General features: G+C 41.6%; 1 protein-coding gene across 1 annotated transcript in view; it reads left to right on the top strand.

Moving 5' to 3' along the window:
- The window catches only part of NRP1 (neuropilin 1), a 130,674-nt gene that overhangs the window by 69,389 nt on the left and 39,968 nt on the right, over positions 1-21,317 (top strand). The window contains 2 exon segments of the mRNA XM_073334423.1: positions 440-595; positions 4,617-4,783. Coding sequence (XP_073190524.1) covers positions 440-595; positions 4,617-4,783 — 323 coding nt within the window.

The raw sequence follows: 21,317 nt of genomic DNA, 5'->3' as shown, positions 1-21,317 counted from the left end.
GGTGGTGAGTGGACTCAGTGCCCTTTACTTTAGGAAAAATTCACATTGTTCAGCACCTTGTAGGCTGGGTTTGCAGACTAGGCCACTCAGAGCCCCTTATTATCAATAGGTGCTTTAATCGCATGTCAATATTTCTGCTTCTTTGTGCATGTAATTTTGTACATCATTGCCCATGACGGACCACTTTAAAAACTGTACCTTTTGAAAAATCTAGCCCTATATTTAGCTTTATCTGTTATCTGGAACATTGTACCAGCGAGATTATTATGGCAGGATGAGCAATTTACTGTTCATTACTAAGCTATTGAAGAGACAGTAATTTTAAACTGTTGCAGGGACTCCCTATTTCCTGCTGAGGGATCTCTTCGGTGGGCTATTGTATTGACCCTTATTGTTGTAGGAGAAAGGTAGGGAACTGTTATGCTTTGTTTCTTTTCAGTTGGCCCCCACATAGGGCGTTATTGTGGACAGAACACACCAGGCCGAGTGCGCTCTTCAACTGGAATCCTTTCAATGGTTTTTTATACCGACAGTGCGATAGCAAAAGAGGGATTCTCAGCAAACTACAGCATCTTACAGAACAGTGTCTCAGAAGGTCAGTGTTTATCTATCCTGCAGGGCTTTGTGGTAAATATTCTGTTATGTCTTCTTGCACAATGTATGCCCTATGAAACATTAAAGAAGCCTTACATAATAAGGATGTTGGGATTTTTTGTTTTGTTTTTAAGCAGGTAACCTTTGAATATCAATGTGAGGAGAAGACACTTCCTCATGGTTTTATTTTTTAATAAAGTCAAAAAGGCAGAAGAATTGTTATAAATAACTAAGATGGAAGAGTAAACCTGGGACTGATGAGCAGTGGAAGCATTGCACTGAAACAATGAAATATGAACAAGGCTTGTACCCTTCAAAAACTCATATTCTTCTTTTGTTACAAGGAGTGGGCTTTGATGATCAAGTTCCTAGGTGAAAAGGACTGATTTACCATACATTGCCTTCCTCAAACCATATCAAAAGAAATCTTTTGCATTATTCTGAAACCTGTGACAGATTTCTCTCCCAAATGTCAATCTCAAATCTCTTCAGTGCTTACCTTCACAACACAGCCTGAAATGTTTAATGGAGACCTCACATTACACCACAGCATTGTAGACTTCCTTGTTTGGTTTGAACTTAAAACAAAGGGACCTCTTAGGTTTCAGGCCTTTTTAAATCAAACCTCTCCTCTTTGTCCCAGCTAATGAGGTCCAAACATTAACCCAGAATGAATGTAACACTCCCTCAAAGATGAATGAAGAGTTACCTTGCATAGGGTGAAATTCTCTCCCTTCTGAATGTGAAATCTAAGTAAATGGACCAAAAGCCAACCCAACCTGCAGGGAGGATATAAAGCACCCTACTCCACCCCTTAGACTGGAGCTGTGGCTTCTATCCCTGTACACGCTGAATGTGGGATATTCTGGCCACTTGGTGTATGTTGTTTTAGATTCATTGGCCTCTTACTAAGGTGCAGGAGATGTATCATATCCCTGTGCCTCTGCTCCACAGCCACCTTCCTTCTGTTTATGGAACCACTGTTTTAGGAACCTTCTACTATCATGGGTTAATTTTACCCTTTAAATACAGTGCAGTCAAAACGTTAGGGCTTGTCTATACTTAAAACGCTGCAGCAGCATAGCTACACTACCTTAGTGCTTCAGTGGAGACATTAGCTACACCGACAGGTGGTCTTCTCCTGTCAACGTAAGTACTCCACTCTATGAGAGGTGGTAGTTAGGACGATGGGAGAATTCTGGGGGTTGTTGATTCTGGGGGTTAGTTTAACTGTGTTGCTCAGGGATGTGGACTTTTCATACCCCTGAGCAATGTAGTTAAACCAGCCTAACTGCCTAGCATGGACCAGGCCTAAGTATGTGTATATATATGCACATTTGTTCACAGTGAAATAGTGAAACCTATTTTTACTGACCACAGAAGCAGATTTCTTGTTTAATCCATGCTAATAGGGTGTGTCTTTGTTCCCTCTAGTGGCTAAACCACATATAGAGTCTGCTACCGGCTCCAAGCTAAGGGAACCGCTCCTTTACCTCAAACAGTCATTACTGCTGTCAGCTGAGATTCCAGGGGCTCCCATAAAGTACTGTGGTCAGGGTCGGGTTAATTTTTTGTGGGCTTGGTGACAAACGTATTTGTGGGCCCCCTTGGGGCATGGTGCTGGGGGGTGGGGTGGTGTCCCTGGAGCGAGGAGCTGGCCAGTGGTAATGGGGCACAGTGTGGCGGGGATGGCCCCGCTCCATCCATCCCAGTGCATGGGCACTGTTTACAACCAGCAGCAGCTGCCAGGTGCACACTGGCCTGCCCTGACCCCTTGGGGTGAGCCCACTCCGTACACCACACCACCTCCCTACCCAGCATCCCTCAACCGAGAGACACCCACCCCACAAACTCCTATGCCCTGTGTTCCCCAGCTGAAATCCCCTACAGACCCATATGCCCAGTGCCGCCCAGAGCTGCTATGCCAAGTGCCCCCCCGCCCAGAGACCCTACAAACACACTCCTCACCGCAAATGCATAGCGTCCCACACAAACCCCTCACTGCCCAGCACCCTCCAACGCATACACGCCCCTTTGCCCAGAGTCCCCCTGATGCCCCACTGCCCAGTGATCTCCCCACAGCCCCACAATCACAACTGCACAGCATCCCACACAACCCCCCACTGCCCATTGCCCCAATACACCCAGACTTCCCCCACCCCTCTATGACCAGCACTCCCACACAATCGCCCCCACTGCCCAGGCCCCAAAACACACATCTCTCCCTCCCCCCCCCCCGATGCACTCACCAGCCCCACTGGGAGGTGACCATATCTGCTGTGCTGAGCCAGCAGCATGGCTCGGGTCGGTCCAGCCCCTTGGGAGCAACGTGATCAGCCAGGCTGGAGCGGGAGCAGAGCCTGCCCAGGCCAGGCTCTCTCTGGACTCACTTGCCTGGTAGAGCCCAGCCATGCCCCCTCACTCCTGTGCTGCTCCCCTGCCATTGGCTGAGACTTGCCCAGTCTCTGCACCAGTCCCAGGCATCTCAGCCCCGGGGAGGCGCAGAGGGTCCGACAGCTGGTGGACAGCAGAGACCAGTCAGAGCCAGAATTGCACTGGGGAGTGGAGCAGACCCCACCCCTGGATGCAACCCCCAAGAGCCTGCCAGGCCCGGCCACACCCACCGGCCCCGCGGCCAGGAGTCCTGCCCATCCCGCATAGTGGAGCCCAGCAGCTGGGTGGCGAGCCCCCTACAGGCAAGCAGGACTTGCTGGCTGGGAGTTACTCACACAGCCAGGCCTGGGTGCTGGACTGCCCTGAGTGAGGTGCCAGATCCAGATGTATGGATGGATTAGATAGGTCTATAATGGGCCCCTTCAAAGTGTGGGCCTGGCGCCACTGGCACCATTGTAAACCTGGTACAGACTTTGGTGGCTCAGGATTTGGGGAGAATGTGGTATATCATGGGTAGGGTGACCAGGTGTCCGGTTTTCGACCGGAATACCCAGTCAAAAAGGGACCCTGGTGGCTCCAGTCAGCACCGCTGAATGGACTGTTAAAAGTCCAGTCGGCGGTGCTGCGGCACTAAGGCAGGCTAGTCCCTACCTGTCCTGGCTGACACCGAGCTGTGCCCCGGAAGCAGCTAGCAGGTCCGGCTCCTAGGCGCGGGGGGAGGCCATGGGGCTCCACACGCTGTCCCTGCCCCGAGCACCAGCTCTGTACTCCCATTGGCCAGTTCCCAGCCAATGGGAGCTGGTGGGGGCAGTGTCTGTGGGCAAGAGTGGCGTGTGGAATGAGTGAGTGTAGTGAGTGGGGGCATATACCCCACCATGTAAATATGTCTCAATCCTGTCTGGAGTAATTTCTCCATGGCCTAGTCCCCATGGCCCATTCAGCCTTTGGGCAGTCTGTAAAGACTACTAACTAGACAGCCAATTAATGCTAAATTGTCATGGTAATGTTTGTGTCTATGGAGATTGGATGGGGACCATCAATTCATGGAATATACAACTAGTTATCAAAGAAATGGTAACTCCTTTTAGTCATTAAACACCTGGGCTGGATTCAAACCTGGTTTGTTTTCCTCAATATCCCGGGTGTGGGAAGAATAGATGGACTTTGTAATAATACATTTTAAAGTATTTTTATACTTGATTCTAATACATTACCAATTCTCATATATTACAAATTTTGATGTGACTTCTGACTTGTTTGCTCCAGTTCTGTGTGTAATTATAGGTTAAGCATACATTGTTTTATGTTATAAATCCATCCACAGAAGTATTTTTCTATCCTAGGAAAGAGAATTTGATTGTTCTGTATTGAAATGGCTACAATGCTGGGCTAAAAATATTTGTACAGCATTATTATTGCAGGAATTGCCATGACAACTCAAGTGACAGCGTTAAGAATGACACTACAAGCCCAGTACTGCCTCAGTGAAAGTTGCTAAAGAATTCAAAATCACATATTAAAAAAATCTTTAGGTTTTCATATTCAGAACAGGAAAACATGTTCTCATTATCCTGAGACTAAACTGAAATAGCTGACTATAGTAATTATGGTAATTTATTTTTCTTCAGATTTCCAGTGCATGGAACCACTAGGTATGGAATCAGGAGAAATTCACTCTGACCAAATCACTGTCTCCTCCCAGTATAGCACCAACTGGTCTTCAGAAAGGTCCCGGCTAAATTACGCTGAAAATGGATGGACTCCTGGAGAAGATTCCAGTAGAGAATGGATACAGGTAAGAAGACAATACAGAGATAATATTAATAAAACTCTGTGGAGTGCATTCAATTTGGCAATGGAAAATGTAAAGAATATACAAAATAATACAGTAAAATATTTCTGCATAATGTAAGAACTGTAGCAAGTGAATATCTTACATTGCCTGTTATACACACACAAAAAAGACTGACTCCCGAAGGTATAACAAAGAAAAGGTCAAGAAGATTAATTCTTTTGCTTCCTGCGTCTATTGTTTTTTCAGTCTTCTGGGCACAAATAACAGAGATTTTGGTTTAGTGGAAAAGTCAATATTAGTTTAACATACACTTAAAGTGAAATGGTCCAGTAAACTGAGCATGTGCTATCCCTCTAACTGATAATACTTAGAGTTATGTGATACCATGCTTTAATGGACTAGAATTTCACCTCTAAAGGCCTGAATCCAATTCTAGGTTATGTCAGAAATGAAATGAGTTCACTGTTCCCAATCTTGCCCTTAGTAACTATTCTTCCATATCACAAAACAGAACATTCTTTAGTATGACTGGTAATCTTGTTGCCAAAGAACTATTGATATAAGCCCTGGTCCTGCAAACACTTATGTACCTGAGTACTCTCATTGGGTTCAGTGGGACTACTCATGTTTTAAAGTATTTGCAAGATCAGGTCCATAGTTCACTGGTCACATCGTTCCTGAACAAGTTAGATGTATTCATATTAATTATTGTGGAATAAAACCAAATAAATTCATTTTAGAAGACTAATACTAATATCACACACACACACAAAAATACAAACTTATCTGCATTATTTATTAGAATCTTTTTCACTTCTTGCCTTAATTGTGATCCAAACTCTCTTGCTGACAGCAACAGCCAGACGTTTCACTTATGTCAGATTAATAATGCTGTATTTAAGGCTTACAGCAGTTTAAATATGTGGAGCTATCTTTCTGCTTCTGTTGTTTTCCATAGGAAATTACTAACTGACATATAAAAACAATGCATCATTAGCCATCAACAAGAATGTTCACGTTGGTGCTTCCTGTGAGGTTTGCTGTGTGCAAGGAAGCTTAAAAGCATGTTGAGCAGTAGTCAGTAAGGGGAAGCAAGAAAGGAAAATTCTTACATTTCTGATTCTTTGCACACAATGGGACTCTCAAGAGGCCTGCTTAAGAGGCCCAGACATATCCTGAATTGCTGGAAACTTGCTAATTGTAAGTGATGGACTCAGTAATATTGGAATGTGGCAAAAAAGCAGTTGATTCTTATTCCCTTAATTAGCCATAAATAAGAGTTAAAACCCTCCCAATCTTTACCTAAGAAGTAATATGCTTGGTATTAATCAATGCTTCTTGAAATCCATGGAATGTGTGTGGGAAAAGAGTGGAATGCATCAGAATCAAATTTCACGTGTTTCATCTGTTTTTGTGGCTGCCTTTCTTTCTTTCTGTCACTTACGCATTTGTTGCTGCATAATCAAAACAAGCAGTTAATCAAATCTAATTCATGTGGCCTATGTACTTTATTCACTTATAGTAACTATAGAGAGAGAGTTTAATCCCTTAACTGAAGAACTAGATCTTTCCAGGAAAAAGTTTCTTTTTGTTTTGTTTTATTTTTTAATAACAAAAATCTAACGAAATGTACTCAGTCATAAACTGCTCTAACCTTTATGCTTGGGACAGCTGATGGGGGGGGGGAAACGATAGGAGGGTGATGGCTTTAAGACACCTTTCCATTACTCCGAACCTGGCATAGCCAGGGACAGAAAAAGCTCCAACATAATTTAGCGTGGCCTCAGGCTGCAGCCCACGGCTATGCCAGCCAACAAACTGGTGGAGTGCCGTGTGCTCCATACTGGCACACTGTCAGCTGACCTCTCCCAGGCCCTACCTATACCTGAATATAGCCTCAGACAATTTTCCCCATGTGCTAGGGTCTCCAGGGGGACTTATCTCTCTGAAGCAGAATTAATCCTAGAGCCATCTGAGCCAAAACAGCTCCCAGTGCAGGGCTGTGTTTTGTTGACACGATTGAGCCCATAACATAAAATCCTGTTTAAAGATTTGTTACAGTACATACGAAAACTCCACTCAACCTGTATGTTGTAGCGGAGCTCTACATTGCAGGTCTCTGCAATTCACCAGAGAGGGAGAATATGGCTGTGGAAGGAGCATGCAGACAGCACAGATGTACTCACCCAAACTCTGTGGGTCTGTTTCTGAGTTACACTAAGGACCCTTTACACCACTCCAGCAGTGTAAAGAGGCCTCAAAATGATGGCGTGAGGTCGGGAGAAGGAGTGGGATGAATCCATTGCTCCCACCTATATTCTGCAGTGGCAGCAGCCACACAAATTGGCAGCCCAGACAGATTAGCGAGTTGGAGCCGAGGATTCCATGTCTTGGTCCCGCATCCATTTCAGTAGCTAGATTCCTTTTTCATCCCAACTGGCCCAGGAAGTTTGAAATGCAGGAAGAGATAAATGATTGATTTTAAATGATCATATTTATTTATTTAATTATATACTGAGGAACAATGGGCTAGGTGCTTTCCACTAAAATCAGTTGAAGTTGCTGGGTCAGCTGCTCAGCACTTTCAAATATCAGACACCTCAACATGGACTTAGGGACCCATTTGTGAAAATCTTGACTGTTGTGCATTATGATTCAATGTCTTTTGTTAACGCTTGTAATAAACCTGTGCTGCGGGATTTTACCTGAATAAAGCATGGAAATGCTATTTTTCCTTTATATAATGGCCCCAAGAAAGGACATGCATCTGCATGAGAGCTCACAGCTAAACCACCAGCTACATGCTCCTTGCAAAATATTCATAAGTGTCTGGAGAAAGAAAATTCACTTTCTAGAAAGGTGCTTATGTGAAAGATCAAAGCTCCTTTGATCTGGTGGAATTATGAGCTGCCTATTTGTGTGAATTCTATGCAAATATTTACTCACACAATACAAAACGAAAAGGTTCCTGTAAGATACTTCAGAAAAGAACTAGGTAAGTTCATGGAGGATAGGTCCATCAATGGGTAATAGCCAGGATGGGCAGGGATGGTGTTTCTAGCCTCTGTTTGCCAGAAGCTGGGAATAGGCGACAGGGGATGGATGACTTGATGATTACCTGTTCTGTTCATTCCCTCTGGGGCACCTGGCATTGGCCACTGTCAGAAGACAGGATAGTGGGCTAGATGGACTTTTGGTCTGACCCAGTATGGCCGTTCTTATACTGATGACACACAGTAGGAACTCTGGGAATCAGAGAACAGCAAAACAGGCTGAATGATAGATCAGTGTTGAACCTGAAACTAAGTGGAAACCACTTCTCTTATAATACTAGCTGGACAAAAATCCACGGCTTTATGGGACAGATTTTCAAAAATGCATGTATTTATTGATCCATTCACACTTGTAAGGCCCCAATTTATGCATGAACAGTTAGGTGGCTAAGTGGCCATGTCTGCCTTTGAAGGTGGGGGGTGAGGCAGTATCTTTTATTGGACCAATTTCTGTTGATGAGAAAGCTCAAAAATTTGTCTCTCTCACCAACAGAAGTTGGACCAATAAAAGATACCACCTCACCCACCTAGTCTCTCTAATATTCTGGGACTGACACAGCGACAACATCATTTTAAATTCCTGATACACATACGCAAATCAGGTGTATAAATGAGAGGTGTGCAGCTGTACATATGCAAAGGTGTTTGAAAATGTAGCCCTAACTATTAATTTCCTTGCTTTGCCATTCTTTGTATGTGGCAAATACCACTAATCTCCTTTCCCTTCTTTCCCCCTCCCTTCAAGGTTAATATTTTTGCTAAAAGAAAAAATTCAGTTCCATATCTGGAGAGGGACATCTAGAGGGCATATGATATGATTGTTTTCCTTTGGGTGTTGATGTCTCTGGGACCATTTCACTGAAGAAAGTTAGCAAAATGGTGGCTGCTTGTAACATTTAATTGAACAAAGATCTGCATGAATTCAAGCTGTGGACATATGATCTATTCTTCAGTGGGAAAACTAGATTCTCCCGGTGTGCCCATAAAATATTTCTAACTAACTCTTAAGCTCAGCTGAACATCAGTTGCACACCCTCCTGTGCTAAATGAATGCTTTCTTTTATTTTTCATTTTGAAAGTATATGTCAAAAGCTCAGACAAAAGATCAACAGCAAAACTACATTACACATAGCTCTTTCTCCACTTCTTGTTATTCTTTTACAAATGTTTAAAATTTACTGAAATAACATGAACCTAGGGGTGACCATATTGTCTCCAGTGGAATTACCCTGGGCTGAATTTCTTCCAGTGCATTTTAAGTGATGATGTAAATATTTTCTATGAATATACAAATAAAAATGGAAATAAGACATGAAAGGAACACATGACAATGGTTACCAAAAATAAGCCTTAAGTTAGTAACATTCCATTGGACAATTAACTATCTCCTGACCTTAAGCTAAACCTACTTGTTTATTTCACTTACTTGTTTATTTCACTTACTGTTTCACACAGTCAATTTCCATTTTGTAATGAAATAGAATAAAATAAAATAAAATAAAAACAACCCTTTAATTTAATCAAGGGCAAGATACTGCTGTTGAAATGTGTGCCAGTGTCTCTTATTAACATATCTTTTCAGGGGGAAAATAGTATAGTGTTTCCATTTCTGTAATCTAAACAACAAACACGTTAATAGGTATCAATTACCAAACAGTTCCAGCTCTTAGAACCAGTGAGAAGGCCAGGGTGAGGGTTCCACATCTGGCTTTAGTGAAATCTGTTCCTGTCTGTGGTATTTAAAATTTAAAGAACTCCTGTTATTGTACAATTGGGAATCCTAGGGGAGTACAATGTTAATGAAATCCATAACATTCAAGGATTTTATGACTGCACTTTCAAAACTTTCCTTTAAAAGGGATGGCTGATTTCTGCCCTTGCACCAGTAATTGGATTTTTACAGAGTACATTTAATGTTCACATTTAGGACCTATAGTTACACTGTGTGTAATGTATCACATGAAATTCTTATATTTAAATGATGTTCCTATCTTGTTTTTGAAGCCCTTGAGCAAAAACCAAGCACTCCTAAACATGACAGGCCTTTACATCTCTGAACCTCTGTAATAGAGCTTAGCCACTTCCCTTCAAGGGGGAACGTAAAAGACTACAGTGCTACAAAAAGAGCATAATACCAGAGAGGGTAGGTTAAACAGAAGTCACTGGAGACCAATGGGTGTGTGTGATTTTGAGATTTGTTGCCCATTACTAGTCTCATTGGTGACCTACACTATGAGTAATTCTCATGCCAATACAGTTTTTCAAGCCCTCTATGGACATTTTTTGGATATGTTTACTGCGGAATATGCAAGTTACTATCAAAATATTCCTTCCAATTTCTGTGGAACTATTATTCCTTCCATATAGCTCAGCAGTGATGTGTGAGGTGTGCATTTTTTCTTCTTTCTGCACGGTCAGGCAATGACATCTGTGGGTACATTTCTTATTCCATCCACCCAGCTGGGAAGGAATATCAGTGCAATTTCTTCTTTCCTCCTCCTAGCTGGACAGTAGCTCCTTTGCAGTACAATTCTTCTCTCCTATAACATTTAGCAAGCCCTCTACAAGCAGGTTGCTTGCAGAAAAGGGCACAGCATGTCTATTATCTACACAAGTACTTAGACTGAGCAGCGGGTTTCTGGCCATGGAGCAGGTCCCCTGTTATCCCCCTTTTATCCTCTGGTCTGTCTGTCTAAATTCTTATACCAAACCCATCTCTGTGGCATCTAAGCACCTACTTAGGGTATTCAATAGGCCCGACTATCCTCAGGAGGATCAGAAGACATGATACAAAGTCAGTTTCCCAAGTTTTCTGGGGTTTACATGCCTCTTGTGGGCATGTAAACCTAGGTCTGAAGTAGGGGGGCAAGAACAGACCCCCTTAAATAATACTGAGCCCTCACTAGCCTCCTTTGATTGAGGTATCTATTGTGTATTTACTGCTAATTTTCTTGTGCAGAGAAAATATATAGATTGATTTTAAACATTCTTGTGTACAGAGTAGTTCAGCAGAATGATAGGGACTTTTGAAATGGAGCTTTCATTCCACATTTGTCTTTATTTCTTTAAATTTGCAGTTATCTATATTCCTATAATATTTATCCCTTTGTAAGTGTGACATAAAATCATGCAGAACTGATATAAATTGGTGCACAGCAGATTTATTCCTGCAAAAGTTTGAAAATAATTGCATTTCATCATTTGGTGCCTTGGGCAATCATCTGTGTAACTGGCCTATTTCCTTATCAGGTATTCACTTAAAAATACAGTCAGTATTTATATAGGCTGGTGCACAGCACATGAATTTCTTTAACAGGGTTATTCTTACATCAGGCAGTTGTTTAAGTTGGCTTTCCTGAGCAAGCTTATCTAAATGTTTCACACGAATGCTTGGGGAAGTATAAACCAGTGGTGCCTGTGTTTTTTTGTTTTTGGTTCTTTTGGAGTTTGCATTGCAGTGAAGTGCATCATACTACTGCATGAGATAAGATGAAAGCTGGAAAAACTCAGCTTTCAAGTCCTCCCAATCTTTGAAAGGCTGCCTGAGAGCTGAACTTCACAGGCTTTATTGGTGAGCTTTACCCATCGTTAGGGAGTGTATTGACATGAAAGCACAGTAACTGTCAATTCTTCCACCTCCCCCCTTTAAGAATACAAGTTATATTTCAGTTCATGTCATTTTACAGTTCATAATGCCACTCCAGCAAATTATAACAAGCAATGCTGGCTGTTCAGTTGTGTCATTATGGGTGTCTTATGCTCTTAAGATATGTTTGCATGAAGGTAAAGAATGCTACAGGAATCTTCCTTTCTGGATATTATTACAAAGTATAGATGGCACAGGCCAGGAGCTGGGTTAATTGACCAGGAGGAAGCTGTGACATGGGAAATAAATGATGCAATTTGATAAAGGCTCATACTGAAATCAGATAGTAGAAGAGCCATAGAAAGTATGACATTTGGAATGTTTCAAACATTTAATGAGCCAGTTCAAGCCAAGAGAACTCCCAGGTCTTGCCTTTGCCCCTGGGAAGTCAGAGTGGCGGGGCGACACAGTACTGCACAAGATTCTTTGCTGTAACAAACCATGATAGGTACAGTCTGCAGTATGATAGAAAACCCTTCCTATGCCCCTGTTGACCTTGACAGCTAGCCTTGATATAGCAGGATCCTATGGGCCTTAGGGGGCAATCTTATCTCCAGCATAGGGGAGCACACCAAGGCTGCACTTGCAGCCTTATTGCAATAGACTACGCTGGTCATGTCACCCATTATAGAGGAGCCCGTGGATCAACATAAGCATGGACCTACTAGCTATGCACATGCTTCCCAGCCCAGCTCCAGATCCCCATATGCCGGTTCTTCTCACTGCTAGATGGCACCTCCTCCTGGTCATTCCAGCGATCAGGTCAATGTGCCTTCACACAGTTGCGCACCATCTCTCTGCTTCTCTTACTCCAAGCTGCTGCCTCTTTGTGATTTGACCCTCCAGCCAGATCACTATATGCATTTTCCCCCTTGAGGGCTATCAAAGTCTTTCTTCAGCAATCTTAGGCAGTCTTCCCATTCACCACTTCCTCAGTCTTCCCACTCACTAACCCATGGTACCACAGCCTCAATAGCTAGCAGGGGAACCCAGGCTGCCCTCTACTCCAGGTTCCAGCTCAGAGACCTTCTAGTCAGCAGCCAAGATCTGTTCCATTCTCAACTTTGCTACCTTTCCATAAGCCCTTTCCTTACCACCACCTGGCACTCCCCTACTCTGAGATTGCCACCCTCCCAGGGAGTAACTGTAGACTATCTAGCTCTGCAGACTCCAACCATGCCTCCCTTCTCCCAAGAAGTGACTACTGAGTTTCCCAGCCGTCTTTACTGCTCCTGCTAGCTTCTTGGGTTTTTACTAGCTCAGCCCACCTCTGCTCAGGTGAGCCTCCTTCTAATTAGGGCTTTCCTCCCACCTTTAATTTTCCGAGCTTGCAGCCCAATTGGCTGATTGGGCCCACCTGTCCTAACTCAGCCCTCTCAGAGCCAGTGTGGGAAGTACACCCCATCACATTCCTCCACAGCTCTAAGAAAAAAGCCCCTTTGGAGCCAAGCAGAGCCCCTGTATGTGCTCCTCTAGTTCTGCCTCCCACCATCATGCAGTGGAATCCCACCAGTTCCACTGCAGCCAAGGCCATCTGAAGACATGAAGGAAGGAGCAGGATTTGACTTTAAGTGCAACAAAAATAAAATTAATCTACGAGACAGGGCAGGTGACAGACTGCAGCAGTGACAGAAGGGGGAAGAGAATGATGGAGGGTAACAGTTACAAATATGGGGCTGTGGGTCAGAACACACAGCTGAGATGTGTTATAATAAGGATAGTTGTTACTGAGCCAGAGAGCTTTGTGTCTGTGGGACCTGTCCATTATTCTGAAGATGATAGACGTATTTATTTTACTGCAGAGCATCTTACTGAGACAATCCGGCATTTTTTGCCTATTCTTTCCACACTTGTACAATGGTATGAAGCTGAGGATTTTATGGGTCTTGTGGGTCCTTCCCTATTCCCCCAACCATGCTGTAGGGTTTCTGTTGCTGTGTTATTTGCCTCATATGTCCCTGTGTTTCCCTGCCTTTTTGTCTTAAGGGCTTGTCTACACTGGCAATTTACAGCACTGCAACTCTCTGGTTCAGGGGTGTGAAAAAACACCCCCATGAGCACAGCAAGTTTCAGCGCTGTAAAGCACCAGTATAGACAGTGCCCCAGCGCTGGGAGCTATGCCCCTCGTGGAGGTGGTTTTTTAGAGCTCTCTCCCAGCGCTGCACCGTGACCACACAAGGCACGTTAAAATGCTGCCACGGCAGCACTTTAGCATTGCCAGTGTAGACTAGCCCTTAGTTTTTGCCACTAGGTGACACTTTTACTTACCCAATAGGTAAGGTGGAAGGACAAAGGACATTCTCTTCATGTAGTAAATACCTGTCCTTCACAAGGCAATTCAACTTCTCTCCCATGTTTTGTTACTTACTCCTCTGCCCCCAGAAGATAGGGAGTGGAGAAGGGTATATTGCTACAGGGGGAAAGTTCCATTTTTGGCTCACGTATAAAAGTTTAATATATTTTTTTCTATTTTTTAAAATGATCTTCAAAGGGGCATCAGTATAACCTTCAAGCTGTCTGATAAACAAAGCTTCCAGCACATAGCTGACCAAACATTAAACTGAGGCTCACCTCACCTGCTCTCAGGAACAACTGGCTTTTCTTCAGAGACTGTTTACACATAACTTCAAACAACCAGCTGTACCTATCTCACCTGTTCCTTCTCTCCTTTGCAGCCTCCTACGTTGAATGCATTGGTCCAAATTCATTCATGGTGTAGCTTAACTGAAGCTACTCCAAAAATAAGCTTGTTCCATTATGGTATGAATTGAGAGAGCTGCATATTTTAGGCTGCAGATTATTTTAATACTGAATTAAGTGGCTAAAGTAAAAACATGCTTTAGATTAGGCATTGCCCTTGATTTACCAATACAACTCCGATTAAGGTCAGGTTGTGCTCTGGACTGACATGATCCTTGTAGTATGGAAATAATTTTAAAGTGGTGTTATCAAAGTTGGTTGGTCAGAAGAATTGATGTCCCTTGCAAGTGGTCCTCTGTGTAATGACATCTTTACCTCAGGAAATCTACTCTGGTGTTTGCTTTTAGAAACCCAGATGCTAAAGATAGAATAGGTGTCCTTTTCACATTGCTTGAGGGGAGCAGCTTCTGCAGGAACAGGGTGGACAGCACAGAAAAGTGGAGCAGCAGCTCCATAGCATCATCCCCTGCCCTGAGAAACCCATCAACATGAAATCTGCATGGTTTGAGCTAGACAGGTTGTGCTGGGAGAAGAGCAGAACTGGGGAACGGCCACTCAACACACCAGGTTCCCTTCAGCTACTGAAAGATTTCTAAGTGAAATCCTCATGGCAATTAATATAGTTTGAATTACCATTAACTTCCCTCTGCAATTCACCCAGCCCCACACTCCCCTCCTTTAGCACCAGGAGAGAGCCTATAGCAGGGCAGGTTCTTCAAAAATTCTGTCAGAAGGGAGGAGGGGGCTCAGAGATCACCACTTAGGGCAGTGGTTCTCAACCTATGGCCCGTGGGCCAGATGCTGCCCAATCAGCATAGAGCTACAGACCATGTGACATCCTCAGGGTAGTATTGGACGTGGCCCACAATGATAAATAGGTTAAGAACCACTGACTTAAGGGTTGGTTACCTATATGACAGGATCTATGCCAATGTTGCTTGGCTTCTGCTGCACTTCCAGATCTCCTACCCTGTGGGAATCCTAAAACCTCTCTCAATTGAGAGGGAACATACTAAGGACATTGCAAGGTGACCCTTCTATGTATGTACTTTATCTTTCTCTCTCTGTTCATAGCATGCCAGTCATCACAGCATCTCACCATAGTTATTGGAATTCCCCCCCCCCCGCCCCAGGAGGAAAGCATGAAGCCTATATATTTTAAAAAGACTTGACTTATTGCTAGGCTAACAGTAAACAAAAGAAACATGCACCATGTACTGTGCTAGAAATGGGGATTCATTTTTTTGGCCTCACAAACTTGACAGCCCCCTTTAAAAGAGAAAAAATAAATGCAGAAAAAAGTGAGCAATTGCCTGATTTGCAGAGATTGTACCAAATGTTAAGAAAGTGAGAGCTGCTCACAGATAACTAGAAACTGTGGCTATGCCCATGTAACTCAAGAGTATTTACTCACTCCCATGTTCATGAATATCAGGTCTATCTTTGGGCCTCTTCCTGGATGTCAGTGGCTACACAGGCAGATCTATTTGGAGGATCAAGATCTAAGTCAGTAGAAGTTTTATCCATTATAATATATCTTCTTCATGCTTACCAATGTCCTCCTACTGCATTAGTGTGGGTGGTACAGCAGAAAATAGGGGGAAGCTAAGGTTATTTGTGTGTGTTTACATGTGTATAGTAATGTACTTGGATTCAGAATGCCAAAATTTATTAGGCAACAAAGTCCTGGTACCTACACCCTATGATACGTCTGGGACGTGATTACCTGTGATTACTGTAACTGGCAAAATGTCACAATAGTGCTGTATTGGTGAAATTCACTGCTTCCCATACAAAGCCCAGCTTCTCACATGGGAAGCAATTTGGCTCGGAGACTTTGGGGTGCTTGCTTTTCATTTGTGAGTGTTAGTTACTCATTCATTTTGAAAAAAGTCCTGTAATTATGTTCTTCTATTAGAAGAAATAGGTTCTGTAAGTATTGCTATAGAGTTTCCCATTTCTATAGTCTCTAACAAACTTGGGAAGGTTACATTCAGACTGTACTAAGTACTTGTCTTCATTCCAGATCACAGGATTAAACTCAGGTTTAAAATTAAATGTAAATTACAAATAAGCATTCAAAAACGTTAATTAAAAGTATTAAGTTCTTGAATCATGTATTGCTCAGCAAGGGTTCCTAAGTATCTTAGCTGGAGAAAAGATCCATTCACATTTTTTCCTTTTTCTGACCTACTCATTGTACATCTTAGGGTATCTGCAAGTTAATGCAGAGTTGAAGCAAAGGTTTTCATTTTAAAGAAGTAATATTTCGCAATTAGATATGCTTCTTGAAGACTAAAACAATCTTTTTCTAAAGCACTAGAAGTACATCAGCCTTTCTGTTCATTGCTACAAGGAGGTTTCAAATTGCATAAGATGCTGATTACTTAGATTCTGGAGTCCATAGAAATCCAAATACTATTACATTTTCTTCTCTTTGTTATCAGAGTTTATTGTATCTTAGTGTCCAGGTTGTAAGGAGTTATCAGATATGAGATAAATTAGGAAGAAGATATTTTTCTGATTCTTCTGAATATAATTATGTTACTTCAGAAATTTTAAAATATATATATATATATTTCAGTAGAACATAGAAATGAGTATTTGAAGAGTTGTTTCTCAGCATTGTATATGCAATTAATGCATTTCATAAAATACATTTAGCCCATTTCATCATAACATTGCATTCCCTGTGCTTTAAAATCAAACTCTTTTCAAAGACTCACACTATAAATATCACACAGAGCTAATGTCGACCAGTGGCAGTGCTTCTCCCACCTCACTAACCGCATTTTTCTTTCACATTTGATCTTTATGCTTTCCACACTGGAGCGATTTGGTATGCTGAATTCTGGAAATGTCTCAAGTTGAAATGCTAGTGTATTAACCTGCTGTACTGAGTCTCTTTTGTTTCTCTTTACCAGAGTGCTGCTTGCCAATTTTTACAACTACAGCAGATTTCACTATTCAAATAGAACCAGATGGAACACCAGTTCAAAGAACTTGTCAGAATTAAATATTTCTTTTTTAATTAGTTGCTTCTGATTTATGCAAAAAAAATTAACATAAGAGTGGGAGAATGTGCCATGAATCCAGATGTAATACAGCCCACACAAGCATTATCTTTTCTCAGTCAAAAAACAGAGGTCTTTTCTTTTTTCTTTTTGGACTTCATTTTTCTTACACTTTATGCATTTTTCTTTCTTCAGCAAGCACAGTGCTGACAGTTGCTGAAGCTCCTTTATACCTTGCAGCCAAACCTTTTCATCCTTTTCCAAAGTTTTCTCCTATAGAAGCTGGTTAATCTGCCTCTAAGAAAAATCTCTCTAAACTCAGTACTGCAACACCAGGGTCAGTGCCTGCATGCAATAGCCCCCTTTACATTTAAGTTTTAAGGTTACAAAGCAGCAATGGGGATTTAGGCTTGAAGCTAAGACTGTAAAGAATATTTCAGCTTTTAAAGCAAGGGCAGCTCTTGTTTTGCTGCTGTGATATTTTTGTCCTTTGACACAAATGTTTGCCCCATCATCTGTTTCATACTTACGTTGAGTATACATTTCTGCTAATGCACTTAGGTCCTGCTCCTGCTGAGGTCAATGAGAAAGCTCCCATTCAGTCCATTGGTGCATGATGGATCCCTCTTTAAGGGCCATTCTCTCTCCTTATTCTCCTTATGGAACTATAATTAATATCAATGGGAGTTTTGCACAAAGAGAAAGGATACATTTTACTCACTTAAAGCCAAAGTGGAAGTCAATGAGTCAAGGAGTTGTACTTTTGTAATGACCACAGATTTCAGGGATATAGACTACTGAAATTAATTTGATTTGCCAAGTAAATTAAAAGTTCCTTTAGAGTTTCAATTAAAGGCTGTAACCCATGTGACTTAAATATCAATAAATAAAGGAATTGAATAATAGTTCTACACACAGCATGGGCCAAAGTGATCAATCAAATCAACAGCAGCTATAAAAAAGGTATGCTAATGAAAGACAATGCTGATGAACCCTTGCATAATTAGAGTAGTAAATAGTAGGGCAGTGAAGTACCACCATAGTTCATCTGACTCTGAGAGCCATGTGTGTTATCTAAGGAAATGACACTATTCTCTAACAATATTTACTTTGGTATGTAATGTTAAGTGATTAATTATACAGCTTTTCAAGCCACAAGAGATGCTCACAACAAATAGCTTCCTGTTGTTTATCAAACTCTAGCCCTTTGTCCTTTATTTTCTCACGTTGTTGCCCAGGCCTACAGTAAGGGTGTTAAAAGCTTGTAACAACCATTCCCTTGCCATGACAGCCTCAGTGAACTGTATTTTATTGAGCAAAGCAGATTTTCATTTTGAAAATAAGGCCTTCCTCATTATGACATGATTATGTATGATTATAGGAAGAAGTAATATTCATTTCATGGCTTGTAAGCTACATGCTGCTCTTTAACCAGCAGTTTGCAGAGATTTCCTGTATGATTTACTCCACAGTGCTACGTATGCTACTTTGTCCTCCTCCTTAAGTGGTTTTGAATAAAATATGTGTGCAGCATTTTGCATATCTATATCTCAGGAATGTGACTCCTATAGTTTGTCAGACAATAGTGCAGCTATAAAAAGTATTTTTACTGGATGCTAAGAGGCATTGCAGAATAAATAGTCAGGCAATATTCATACATGGAAACAGTCAGCATCTTTCAATATGCTTTCACAGGGCAGGAATTGCTTTAAGAAGTCTTATGCAGTAAGCAAGAACAACTATTTTCCTTTGATAGGGCCATTTCTCTCCCAGAAAAATGATATATTTGAGATTATCCTCATTTCACACAAGCTAAGGGCCCAATCCTTTATACATTTGCTACCAAGTGTAGTACTTGCCAACATAAGTAATCTCATTGTAACAAGTAACACCCTAAGCACATGGGATCAGGCCCTAATGCATTATTTTTGAGAAGGGATATAAGTTTTCATCTGAATGAAGGCAGGGAAAGACTCAAGAAGAGAACAATCGAGATACTATAATCAAAAATAAAATCCTGGTATTGAAAGTGACGTGTCATGATGTCACTATTGTGGATTGTTCTAGGCTAGCTCAGATAATGGCCACTCAGCCACACAAAGCACAATAAACTTCTACAAAATAGTTTGCATCTCAGAAAATAAATACCAGATGTTTGTTTATCACACACTGAGTGAAATGTCAAATAATTTTAGTGAATGCATTTGATGTTCGGCTTCAGATGTACAGTCTTTCATCACCACATCCCTCCACAGTTCAAATTAACGCGAAACAGAAGTTCTTCAAACCAACGTACCAAAATACAACTAGTATAAAACAAAAAGCCAGCTGTCAAATAATCTATCACAAATGGAGATGGGCTGACTGAGTTAGGGAAAAATGGGCAATCTCTGTACATTAATGTTTGGAAGCCTTTGTGGAAAAGTGAGCATACTGTTATACATAGACAAAGACTAGAAAGTGTAGGGTACAGCTGTTCCTGTAAGCACAACCCCAAAAGCATAAGAACATCTAATGAAATTATGACACAGTTGTCCTCGAAGTATTGCCCTCTGAATATGATTCTTCTGGAAATTCTAACACTGAGCATCTGTGTCTGACCAGAGTTATCTTTTTGGTACCTTCAGTTGCCAGTGGGTAGTAGGAATTTGGATATAGGTTGAAATTCACCTCTGTGCAGAGGCCTATGCAACACTTAAACCCTTTGCACAGAGGTAAATTTCACCTATAAAGCCCTTCTCTAAACAGGTTGTAAAGCTTTATGTTCATCCTTAATGAACGTTAGAAAGAAAAACACAGTTCAAAGTGAGTTCTCAAAGTGATTAATATGAGAATTCAGTGATGGGGAGTTTAAAAGCACGGGAGGACATCTTATGCAGTTTCGAGGGTAGTTTCCACCTTTTTTATATTATTGTTATCACCTCAGTTAGTAAGAAGGATTCATAAACATGGTTTTGAAGGTCTGGTTTGATGGCAATAATTGTTTGCTTTAGAGTCAAACGTTTCCCTTAGCCTCTGATGTTAAGTTTTAGCTTGGCTTCAAATATCTAGAACTCTCATAACAGACTGTCGCTTGACTTCATTCAAAATGTATTACTGACTGTATGTGAAAAAATAAAAAAAAAACCCACTAGAGTCATTTCAAATCAGCTGGAACTGTACATGCTTAGGACCCTAATCATTTCAAACCTGAAGAGCTGTTGGAAATTTTAAGAAAAGCAGTTCATTTAAATAACTCAGCACTACACTCCCTCAGACTTCCAGATTTTCAAGTGCACTTCAGCCTGGAAGTGAATGTGATATTGGACATGACTCTGTGCAGCACACTTTACAATCAGCAGAGTACAATTTTGAGAGCATTTCAAGTTAAGTTGAGATTGCTCTGTGCAATGATACCCAGACTCCCCCATGAACTTTCAGATTGTAGCAAGGCTCTCCAGTAACTTTAACTCACTTGATTGTTTTTGTAAGACAGTATTGGGGGTTTTTTTTGAGAGAGAGAGAGAGAGAGAGAGAATTTTTTTTCTATTACAAACAAATCTTTGCAGCATTTCATCCCCAGAAATTCAGATGCCGGGATTTTTTTTTTGATTCATCAAGCTAAAATGCAAGTATTGGCATTACCAGCCTTAAAAACTATGGCAGAGACAAGGGTTTTGCACTGAAAGCCAGCACTATCCTTCCCACACAGGGCTACTGTTCTTCTGTTGCAGGACTTCAAAACAACTTATATATGACATGGAAATCAAAATAGCAGCTACCCTGTCCTGAATAACACTTCCTGCAGCTATCTGAGAAAGAATGCAGAGCATATTGATTTAGCCACTCCGGTGCCTTTGGGTGTATGACATATATCCAGGAAAAAGGATGCTTGTGGAACACTGGAGACATACATTCTGCATCCTGCATGCTTTGAAAATAATGAAAAAGCCAGAGACATGCATGGCACATTAGCACAAGAGGAGTTAATTCAATCTATTAATGGCTGGGCACTAGGATATTATGCTGTAGCTTGGGAGAGGGGTTCAATAGGGATTTGTGCAGGAACCAAATATTTGAGCAATTTATTCCTTAATGATAGCTGTATTGCCACAATATACAAGACAACTTTTTTTTTGCAT

This window comes from Lepidochelys kempii, chromosome 2 (genome assembly GCF_965140265.1).
Source record: "Lepidochelys kempii isolate rLepKem1 chromosome 2, rLepKem1.hap2, whole genome shotgun sequence".
In the NCBI taxonomy this organism is placed as follows: Eukaryota; Metazoa; Chordata; order Testudines; family Cheloniidae; genus Lepidochelys; species Lepidochelys kempii.
Note: the sequence above shows the minus strand (reverse complement) of the source record. Positions and strands in the feature narration are given on the sequence as shown.